The sequence below is a fragment of the Trichechus manatus genome, unplaced genomic scaffold (assembly GCF_000243295.1).
Source record: "Trichechus manatus latirostris isolate Lorelei unplaced genomic scaffold, TriManLat1.0 scaffold00215, whole genome shotgun sequence".
Taxonomy (NCBI): Eukaryota; Metazoa; Chordata; class Mammalia; order Sirenia; family Trichechidae; genus Trichechus; species Trichechus manatus.
In genome coordinates, this window is record NW_004444151.1 from 2,737,976 (window position 1) to 2,749,964 (window position 11,989).

An 11,989-nucleotide genomic window follows, 5' to 3' on the forward strand; every position below is an offset into this window, starting at 1 on the left:
TGGGAAGGCAGAGAGGGTTAGGAGCTGGTTGAATGGACATGGGGAATCAGGGGTGGAAAGGAGGAGTGTGCTGTCACAGTATGGGGAGAGCAATTAGAGTCACATAAAAAACATATGTATAAATTTTTGTATGGGAAAAAATAAACTTGGCTCACTTTAATCTTCTGCAAAACTAGAAGTCATGGAAGTCAAGCATCATCAGCCCCACTGTATAAGTAAAATAGCAAGGTACTATAGAACAAACAAGAACATTGGCATCAGACAATCTTAGTTTCTTGTCCTAGATCCACCTCTTTCCATTGTGAAACCTTTAGGCAAATCATTTACCTCTTAGAACCACAATATCTCACCTGAAAAAATGTGTATAATAATTCCATCTTTGGGGAATTGGAAGCATTTAGAAGATAAATTATATTAAGGCTATCATAATCGTTAATCAGGAAAATGAGTCCCATAGAAGTAACTGAAACTTCTAAGGTCACCCATCTGACTTGGGGTACGACTAAAACCTAGGCACATCCCCTCACCCCCCACCCATTGCCGTCACATCGATTCCGACTCACAGTGACCCTGCAGGACAGAGTAGAACCACCCCATAAGGTTTCCAAGGAGCAGCTGGTAGATTCAAACTGCCGACCTTTTGGTGAGCAGCCGAGCTCTTAACCATTGTGCCACTAGGGTTGCTCCCTCACCCCCTCACCCCCAACCCAGGGCTATTTCCACTAGACTAAATAGTCTTGCTGACTCAGTGACTGACCCAATTATGCCTTGCAACACCAGCCAAACTATGATCCTTTATGTGGCAAGTGAGTTCATTTAAGGGTCCAAATGTCTGTTGTTCATTAGAACAAACGCAATGGCAGAAAACAAAAAGCTGTGAATCATAGTGGATACAGAATTTATCTCGTGGCAGGACTAGATTCCTGCACATCAGCCAAAAGGCTGGTTTCAGAAGGGCAGATGGAATGTGGTGTCCTTCCCCAATTACCAATCTCGGCAGCTCTGCAAGGCTCCACAGCATCCAGCCTGGGCTCCACATGTAAGAAGAGGCCTTCTCCACTGGCGTTGATGGCAAGACCAGAGGGTCTCACCAACATCGAGATCCAATGCACTCCAACTGATAGCATGCCCATGTGACAGATGACATACGTTAGGTTTGAGAAAATAACTTCACAACTTGTTATGTTCACTGCAACCCTCAAGGCCTGGGAGTCATCAGAGAAACCAGTTCCAGTAATATGAACCAGTAGGTTGGTGTCATTGTCTTAAAGGAAGAAAAACGAACAAACAAAATCATCTCTCAGTGCTATCACTCCATTTAAGAGACCTTACTCTAACATCAAACATTCATTCCCTCTCACCATCACCTCCCAACATTCAGGGAGTCGAATGCTGACTCAAACACCGGACATCTGTATTGACTTGGAATACCCGGCCCCCTTTAAAATTTTCTCAAACTAGTAATGAGAGATCACTGCTCAATAAAAAATGAAAATAAAATCAAAATAACATTTCAAAACAAGGGACGGAGCATTTTAAGTCTTCAAAAATCCACTTGTGTCTATTTCCAAATCATGACCATATTGTCACTTTGATTGTTGTTGCTGTGTGCCTTCGAGTCCACTCTGACTACATAGCGATTCCATGTGACAGAGTAGAACTACCCCACAGGGTCTCCGAGGCTGTAATTTTTATGGGAGCAGACCACCAGGTCTTTTCACCCATGGAGCTGCTGGTGGGTTCAAACCACCAACCTTTCGGTTAGCAGTCAAGCACTTAACCAGCCAAAAAAAACACACTTTCTGCTCTGTCACTCAACTTCCACCTCATAAACTGATGCATCTTCTACTTACCCCATCACCAGATACATGGCCTCTAACAAAATTACTCTGAGTCTAAAGTTCATGCCCAACTCAGTGCCAAGCCACAGATCATACCAAGAGAATACCATGCAGAATGGACCTGGGGAGTTGAGCCTTGAAGGTACTGAAAAGAACAGGAACCTGAGCAATGAGCTGGTATATCATTCACTCGCACAACCACCTGAAAAACGCAAAAGAATTAAAAACAAATGTATGTATTCTGGATGCACAAGGTATTCATAAAGTTCTTGCGCAGATTTCCAAAATTAAAATGTGTCGATGATTTACTTATTCTGGTCTCTTTTCTTCTATTTTCCTGGTGAGAAGCCCTAAATTATAATAAATGGCTCAAGACATGTCAAGCTTTATTAAAATGATGGTGGGTATACTGAAACCTAACATTTCTGCAATTAAATATGCTAAACCTTGAGTAACTTACCTCTCTGTCTTGTATAGGAGTGAATTTAATACAATTAAATCTGCTCAAGAACTTTGTAACACAGTGTATTTTCAACTAAGTACTCACTTCCTGTGAAAAGTCCTTTCTTTACTGATAAATGCCAATAAAACAGGCATCTTCCTTACACCATCACTACATGTCTATATACGAAGCTCTGGTAGCACAATAGTTAAGTGCTCAGCTGCGAAGGAAAATGCTGATGGTTCAAACCTACCCAGCAGCTCTGGGGGAGAAAGACTTGGTGATCTGCTTCCATAAAGATTACAGCCGAAACACCCTATGGGGCAGTTCTACTTTGTCATGTGGGGTCTCTATGAGTCTAAACCGACTGAACGGCACGCAAGAACAACAGGATATATTTGGTTTTGGGTCTTTTTTGTCCTAAAATGGTGGGTCCCCTAGAAGAAACTATATGTCTTCCCCTCTCACTGGAACTAATGTTAATCTAGCAGAACATAAACAATACTCATAGATGAGGCAGGTGAAATAGATATGCCTCGATTGCCTCTCTACAAATAAAAAATAGATTAAAAACACACATGCTATGAGTGCTTATTTATAGAAGGGAAGGAGCCCTGGTGTCACAGTGGTTAAGTGCTTGGCTACTAACCGAAAGGTCAGAGGTTCAAACCCACCAGCCACTCCACAGGAGAAAGATGTGGCAGCCTGCTTCTGCAAAGACTACAGCCTTGGGAACCCTATGGGACAGTTCAACTCTGTCCTATAGGGTCATTATGAGCTGGAATCAACTAGAAGGCAAAAGGGTTTTTGTTGTTGTTTTATTTATAGAGGGGAGGGAGATCGGAATGGCATGGGTGATAAAGAACACTTCAATTTTATCTATAACATGTAATTTATACATAAGGACAAAAAAGAGAAAATAAATATATCAAATTATTGACAACTCTCAGTTCTCAGTTTGGGTACCCAGGTGTGGGTTATTTTATTCTGTGTAGTTTTTGAATTTTAAATTTTTCTCTTGTTAAAAGTAGACGACCTATAACAGGAAATACGGGCAGAAAGAGAAAGGAGTCAACTTAGCTTATTTATTTTCCAATTCAACTGTGTGAAGGCATAAATTATATTTAGCTATAAGGTTCTCTACCATTTTATACCACAATAACAGCATTAACAATTATGATAATCCAATGTTGTGTTTACAAAGCACTTATATTTTCATAACATTTTACAGGCTCTGTGAGACTAGAAAGAAGACAATTGGAATTGTCCCTGTTTTACTGATTGGAAAAATGGCCCTTGGGAGATAAATCCATTGAGCCTCATTACAAATCAGGGAGGGGCTGAGTTAGACTGAGGCCGGCACTTGGGTGGCCCATCCACTCTCACCTGAGTGCGCTGGTTGGCAGTCACCAACATGTCTCCAAATATGGGTCCAAGAAAAACTCCACCATCATATAGCACACGAGTAGTTACAGCTGGGTTCACTCCAGTTAGATTTTCATCAGAGACCTGAGATGGTTACATTTCTGGTGAATTCTATCATGAAACAGAAGTCTAATCTTGATTAAAACAAATGATAAGGGGTCTTTTCACATTCTGCTTAAGATAGACAGCTAGAAAGTGAAAATGGGATAACAGAGGATTAAAATCTAGAAACCTAACGTAAGTAATGTCAAATGAAAGCCCCAGTAGAGTAGAGGAACATTTATTTGCAAGTGGAGTTGTCCAATGAGTCACAATACCCCTATCTTCTCTATAGGTCTTGAGATATTTTGCTTCTATGTGTTTCTCTATTTTACATGTGTTTGCAACCCTAAACACTAAAACAAAATGTAAGAAAACAAGCGTTACAAAATAAATATAAGGATTCCCATCTTTCCTCTACTCCACCCAAGTATCTTGTTTGAAAACCATATGACTAGGGTAAAATTTCATCTTGGGCTTCATTTCATAATAACCAAATGCTAGATGATCAGTAGATTATTTTTTAAAACTCTAAATATACAACCACAGCTGGTTTTTTCATTATCCAAAGACAGCAAATCCTTTTCCAAACTTCCTTCTGCTATGCCATCTGCCTCCACAATAATCTAAGTTGATCACATCTGCTTAAATTACCCAATAACAGATGTAGAATTATTGCATGGTGGACACTGACCAAGGAGCCCTGGAGAAAGCAGTTAAAGTGCTTAAAGCAATCGGCTGCTAACCGAAAGTTCGGCAGTTCAAACCCACCAGTAGCTCTGCAGGAGAAAGATGTGGCAGTCTGGTTCCATAAAGATTTACAGCTTTGGAAACCCTTTGGAGCAATTCTACTCTGTCCTGTAGGATCATCATGAGTCGGAATGGACTCAAAAGCAATGGGTACAGGTATGGACGGACACTGACCAACAGCTTCTCTACCAAAGTGAGTTGGGAAAGAAGATGGTGGGTTTAAATTGCTTCATCAGGGATATGAGACACAAAAAATTTCTTGAAAAACTTCCAGAAAGAAAAATGATATGAGTCCTTTTCTTGAATATTCCAACAAAATTAACAATTCATGACAGTTTCCATTTGTACAAGCCTGATGTTTTATTTTGTTTTTATACAAATTTCTCCAGGGCTCCAAATCCATACCATCAAAAGGTATATCGTACATACCCTGATGAAAATGGGCAAATCCCCAATCTGGATGGACCAGGAGAGTGTCCATACATGTTCGTAGCAAGTGCTTAGATCTTCCTTCACTGTCAAGTCACTGACATTGAGGTACCTGGATGTGAAGTCATCAGCACTGTTCTGTAAGAGTTTGTGAAGCTGGCCAGCAGAAATGTGCACAGGGACACCTGTGGGAAAAGATTTTCATGTAGAAAATACAAGACACTAATTAATCCACCTTGCAAGGTCTCATCATCAAAGAAGAACAGAAATAAACATCAAGAAGCTGACTAAAATGTGCAGGAAGCCTTCAAGATCAAAATATATCTTCAAGAGAACCCCCAGCCCTAGTTAAACCATTTTTCTCTAAGGAAGATACAAGTAGCTACCAACTTTTTGGAGTCCCTGGGTCGATGGCAACTGGTTTGATTTTTTGTTTTGGGTGGTGCAAACTGTAACTGTGCTCAACTGCTAACCAAAAGGTTGTAAGGTTCGAGTCCACCCAGAGGCACCTCAGAAGAAAGACCAGGTGATCTACTTCTGAAAAGTCAGCCATTGAAAACCCACTGGAGCACAGTTCTGTTCTGACACACACAGGCCACCATGAGCCAGCTGACTCAGCAGCAACTGGTACTGGGTCCACTTTTTACACTGTGATGCCTCAATCAGTACCACTATCACATAGCAGAGAGCACAGTAACATCAGAGAGAACCACCTCAACACTGTCAACTCAGAGTGTAAGCTCCAGACACCCCAGTCATGCCTGAAAGTCTAATTAAATAGTGGATTTTCCCTGGAAAATTTTAGCTGGCCCTGTGAACAGAAAAAAGTTGGCCACCTTTCACAGGGAATAGGGGAGGCACGTAACAGCTGACCCATAAAAACTCAGCCAACCCAGCTGAGGAATGCTGGCATCCAACTTCAGTTTCTCTATTAAAATTTCCTTTAAGCCCAACCACCTGCTTCCCCATTCCACATCCCCACAGAGAAATAACAACACTCTCTGTTTGACCCTGCTTATGACTGAACCCTGCTTCATGCTTTACCAAAAGTTTCCATTTCATTAGCTACTCACAACAGCCCTATGAGGTGGGTCAGGTAGGTATGCTAACGCCGACTTTAGCAATGAGGAAAATGAAGCACGAGCTTTGGAAGCTTGCCAACCAAGTGAGAGAGGTTTAGATTAAAACCCAGATTGCCTTCTACCTACTCAACAGCCTTGCCTTACTCCCCACTGCCCTGAAGGGTTAATAAAACACTACTATATTTCTAACTGAAACCCTGGTTAAGAGCTACAGCTGCTAACCAAAAGGTTAGCAGTTCCAATCTACCAGGCACTCCTTGGAAACCGTATGGGGCAGTTCTAACCAGTCCTATAGGCTCACTGTGAGTTAGAATTGACTCGATGGCAACAGGTTTGGTTTTGGTTGGTATATTTCTAAAAAGAAGCCCTGGTGGTGCAGTGATTAAGCACTCAGCTGCTAATTCAAAAGTCGGCAGTTCAAACCCACCAGCCACTCCTCAGGAGAAAGATGTGGCAGTTTGCTTCTGTAAAGATTTATAGCCTTGGAAACCCTATGGGGCAGTTCTATTCTGTCCTACAGGATCACTATGAGTTGGAATCAACAGCAGTGGGTTTTTTATATTTCTAAAATGCAAACAAAATTCTCATCTTTTTAGAAAACATTTTTGACACTAATACATAATTTGAGGGACATCACCATTTCAAAAGGCCAGGCCAGTTGTTCTGTGGGCAGTGTTATAAGGAAATTAGCAACAGAACATGGTGACAGGTAGAGTCTCTCTACCCAAGAGCAGTAGCTCTTATCCATGAGACGGCAGAGAAATGTGGCACAGTGGTAATGAACTTCATAGAGGCAGAGCACTCTTGCTGCTTATTCACCCCATTTATCAAGATTCTAATAACCTAGAGGCCTTCAACTTTTCCCAGTTTGTTCCATCACAATAAACCACTCCATTCCTCCTACCCAAGATAATTCTTTGCAAGCCCAGCATCTTTCTGTTTGGGAGGGCAAAAGACTTCTGGTTCATTTGTCAATTTTTACACAGCCACTCCTGAGGTCTCCTGAATCTCCTTTCTGATTGCTCCGTTTCTACCAAATAAATAACATATCATAATCACTTCTAATCTTTGTTCTTCATGAAATGTATATATTCTTAAATAATTAGAAATTGCTCTACTCCTTACCCCCTTGCCATCGAGTCAATTTCGACTCATAGCTACCCTATAGGATAGAGTAAAACTGTCCCATAGGGTTTCCAAGGAGTGGCTGGGGGATTCAAACTGCTGACCTTTTGGTTAGCAGTCGAGCTCTTAACCACTGCGCCACTAGGGCACCTGTCCTACTCTAGTGGCATCTAAAAGTTCTTTCTACATTTGTGATGACCACTAAAATCCTTGATAGTATATGGTGTCATCGCTGAGTATAATTCTAAAGGACCACAGCTACTGCAGAGCTTGGCTCAGGGAACTCTAGAGAGAAGAGACTGACCTGGGAATCAAATATCCAAGTTCATGTCTGGGCAAGTGTCAATTTATTGGGCTAAATGGTAGCCCCCCAAAAGACATGTTCACCTTCTAATCCCTAGAACCTGTGAGTATTGCCTTATAAGGGGAAGAGTGAATATTACTTTATACAGCAAAAAATATGATTAATAAAGGGACAAATATTGTATGATTTCACTTATATGAAATATTTAGGATAGGCAAGCATATAGAGACCAAAGTTTATTAGTGGCTACCAGGGGCAGGTGTGATGGAGGGGAAAAGGGGAAACTGAGCTTCTATTAAGGATGATGGGAAAATTTGGAAATAGATAATGATAATGACTGAACAACATGATAAATATAACTAATGTCACTGATTTGTACACATGAAGAATTCTGAAAAGGCAAATGATGTTACATATATATCTACCATAATAAAAAATATATATACATATATATATAATATAAAAATGTGATTTAGTTAAAGATCTTGAGAGGAGGAGCTTATCCTGGATTATCCATGTGGGCCTTAAATAAATATATCCTTATGAGAGATCGACAGAGTTTTGAGACAGAAGAGGAGAAGGTAATGTAACCACAGAGGCAGAAATTGAGGTAATGTGGCCATAAGCCAAGGAACACCTGCAGTCACCAGAAGCTGGAAGAGGCAAGGAACAGATTCTCCCCTAGAACCTTTGGAGGGAGTGTGGCCCTGCTGGCATCTTAATTTTGGGCTTCTGGCCTCCAAAACTGTGAGAGAATAAATTTCTGTGTTTTAAACTACCAAGTATGGCCACGTATTACAGCAGCTCAGTGAAGCTAATACATTCATTTCCATATCTACAACGTTACAAGGCTGGGACATTATCTGAGAATACCCCTAAAAATGTAAATGAGAAGTGCTGCACCCCAACTGCCTCTTTACCAGGTATCACTGTATTAGAAAGCTGAATCCGAAAATGTCCTCCTAAAGGTGGACTTGTCCTCTGTAGTCGCCGTGTTGTCTCCTGGACCAATTCGGAACCTTCTTCTGTTCCTTCAGCCTGCAGAGAGCTGTGACACATCAAAAACAACATTAACAACAGCGACCCTCAAGAAGTGCCAGGCCAGACAGAACATAGCCTCAAAGACCAGGCAATCCCCCGTGTTTCCAGGCCATGAGCTCCAGCTCCCAAAAACTGGGTGTCTCTCTCCTATCATAGCAGGAAAGTACAGAATTCTAAGTACTAGAATTTTCTAAGACTATTCCACCCTTGACCTGTACTGGCCCTGAGAGCTCAGGGATCCAGAGGGAGGAGTGATGGTTCTGTCTCCACAATTCTGATGCTGAAGAACAAAGTCGAAACGGAACTTGGTTTTCTCCAATCCGTTTGCATTATCAAAAGAAAAGTCAGTGTTCCCCAGATGTTCCACCCATCCAGTATCCCAGATGAAATACAAGCCACTCCATCTAGCAAAGTTCCTATCTAATCCATTTGTACAAACATACTCCCTGCCTAACCCTGCTTTTAATATAATAATTGTGTCAAATAAACCGTGACACACCATGCCATGGAATACTGTTCAGCTGTTAAAAATTACATTTTAGAAGGACGTTTAATGAAATGGGGAAATATTCAATATATGCACTTAGGTGAAAAGGGCAGCCTGACACATACCGTATGCAATGTCTGGTCCCAATTTGATGCTTAAAAAGTAAATACATACATGTTTACATGTATATAAAATGGCTTGGGTAAAAGGCTATTGGAATATGAATCCAATGTGTTAATAAAAGTTATCTCTAAGGAGAGGGGTTATGAGTGATTTTTATCTTCTTACATGTGTTTTTCTTCATTCCTTAACTTTTCAGCAATGAACATACACCATTTCATAACAACAATATTGGTGTTGATGTTATTAGGTGCCGTTGAGCTGATTCCAGCTCACAGTAACCCAATGTGACAGAGTAGAAGTAACCCATAGGGTTTCCTAGGCTATAATCTTTACAGAATCAGATCGCTGTCTTTTCTCCCACAGAGCTGCTGGCTAGGTTTGAACCACCAACCTTTCAGTTAGCAGCTGAGTGCTTAACCACTGCACCACCAGGGCTCCTTTAAATAATATTAAGTACTACATACTGATATACGTGCATACAAACATACAAAGACAGACTGAGTGATATGTCTGGGTTGGGGGATGCAGCTGGGAAGCTCAATCTAAAAGCTGTCCTGTCTTTGTTAGGCTGGTGACTCTCAGAAAGAGCTAAGGGACTTAATGTTTTTTTCTTCTTTCCTCCTAACCCACCAGAAGAGCATAAAACACTAAGTCAAGGAGAGTAAAGCACAGATTCAAGCTTTCTGTGCTAGCCTTTAAGAAATGGTCCCAAGCATATGGAAGGTATGAGAATTCACTTTGGAACACGGTAGAAAGAGATTGGAAACTTTTTTTTTTTTTTTTTTAACGCAGACCATCTCAATTCCTCCCATCCTACTGTGCTTTAAGTGAAAAATTAAAAGGACAATTAGAGAACACGTGTGTTCCAGGAGCTCAGAGGAGCCTGATCCTTAGTTACTGCTTTGTAAACAGTTAACTCCCATTGCCGTGGGGTCAATTCTGACTCTTAGTGACCCTACAGAACAGAGTAGAATTGTCCCATAGGGTTTCCAAGGCTGAAATCTTTACAGGAGCAGATTGACTGTAACTAGTGGCTAGAAAAGGAGCCCTGCTGGCCCAGTGGTTAAGTGCTGTGCTGCCAATGGAAAGGTCAGCAGTTCGAACCCACCAGGAGAAACATGTGGCAATCTGCTCCCGTAAAGATTTAAAGCTTTGGAAAGCCCATGGGGCAGCTCTACTCTGTCCTATAAGGTCACTATGAGTCAGAATGGACTTAAAAGCAACAGGTTTGGGTTTGGTTTAATGGTTAGAAATGTTTGACTCTTAAGAAGGAATGCTTATGGGGCTTTAGTGCCACCTGGTGGTTAGTTCTTAGAAATAGCTACTTTTGTTCCTTAGAATATTTCATTTCACTTCAAAAAATTTTAAAAAAATTTATACATGGGAATGGCATGGAGGGCAAGGGCAGAAAAGCGAACAGTGGCAATGTGAACTTATGAAAAGCTTAAAAAAGAAATATTTTAAAACAATTTCACTAGAAACTAATTGCTTTCATCCTTTAAACTGTTCATTCTCAAAGTATTACCTCCAGATTAGCAAGATCAGCATCATAATGGGACCTCATTAGAAACGCAAATTCTCAGGCCTCGTTCCAAAAAAAAAAAACCCGTTGCTGTCGAGTCAATTCCGACTGATAGCGACCCTATAGGACAAAGTAGAACTGCCCCATAGGGTTTCCAAAGAGCAGTTGGTGGATTCAAACCTTTTGGGTTAGCAGCCAAACTCTTAAAACCACTATGCTATTAGGGTTTCCCAGACCTGCTGAATTATAGACTCTGGGAGTAGGACCCACTAATTTGTGCTTTAACAAGCCCTCCAGGTGAGTGTGACACTGCCTACTCAAGTTTGAGAATCATTGCTTTAAGCAGCAAGACAGGCAGCTTTTCCTGATAAAAGTTCCAGCTCTGTACCCACCAAATCAACTAGCAAGCCTAAGGAAGAACAGACAGCAAAGATCGCTCCCTACCGTGCAGTGATGAGCGGGAGCTCCGTGCCACACCCTGCTGACCAGAAGGTTACATTGTAGACTGGAGGGGATCCCACCACAGAGAGTGATTCCACCAGATTCCCACCTAGGCGAGCTGTTCCAGAGTCGGCTTGAGAAACTAGAGACCAAAGATCTAATTATTACTAAGTAACTCAGGATAGGAGATCTGCTGCGTGGGAAATCCCAATTGGAGATGCTGAGTTGCTTGAGTCGGCTTGAGAAACTAGAGACCAAAGATCTAATTATTACTAAGTAACTCAGGATAGGAGATCTGCTGCGTGGGAAATCCCAATTGGAGATGCTGAGTTACTTAGACCTAAGCACCTACTTAAAGCAGAGCCCTCCCCACCCACTGCCATGTAGAGCAAAGGGAGAGGAGACAGGAGGATCCATTATTCAGTTTACTACCAAAAAGAAAATGCAAAGTCATAGCTCAAGGAGACAAAGATTGATCTATAACAAAAGTCAGTAAGGCCCAAGCCAGCCAAGCATCACTTTCTGCACCCTTGGAGGCACTCCTACAAGTAATCTACTGCTACAGAAACAACCATCCTTTCTTCCTTTCCTTCTCAAGCTCCCTGGCAACACCCAGAATGCACAGCTGATCTTGTTTAAAAACACTGAATACAGGCCCCGGATAACCAAAGCATTACTGAAGAAGAACAACAAAGTAGGAGGCCTCACAATACCTGAACTCAGAACCCACTACACAGCCACAGTAGTCAAAATAGCCTGGTAACTGTTACGACAGACACATAGACCAATGGAACAGAATCGAGAGCCCAGATGTAAATCCATTCACCTATGGTCAACTGATCTTTGACAAAGGACCAAAGTCCATTAAACAAGGAAAAGACAGTCTTTTTAACAAATAGTGCTGGCAAACCTGGATGCCCATCTGTAAGAAAATGAAA

At 41.4% G+C, this 11,989-nt stretch overlaps 1 protein-coding gene across 1 annotated transcript in view; it reads right to left on the minus strand.

Annotated features, from left to right (window-relative positions):
* The window catches only part of LOC101361563 (PKHD1, fibrocystin/polyductin), a 413,510-nt gene that overhangs the window by 374,800 nt on the left and 26,721 nt on the right, over nucleotides 1-11,989 (minus strand). The window contains exons 10-15 of the mRNA XM_023742674.1: nucleotides 11,055-11,193; nucleotides 8,358-8,485; nucleotides 4,927-5,111; nucleotides 3,670-3,792; nucleotides 1,938-2,043; nucleotides 989-1,264 (exon numbers count right to left, since the gene is read on the minus strand). Of these exons, the coding sequence (XP_023598442.1) occupies nucleotides 989-1,264; nucleotides 1,938-2,043; nucleotides 3,670-3,792; nucleotides 4,927-5,111; nucleotides 8,358-8,485; nucleotides 11,055-11,193 (957 nt within the window). The remainder of the gene's footprint in view (nucleotides 1-988; nucleotides 1,265-1,937; nucleotides 2,044-3,669; nucleotides 3,793-4,926; nucleotides 5,112-8,357; nucleotides 8,486-11,054; nucleotides 11,194-11,989) is intronic.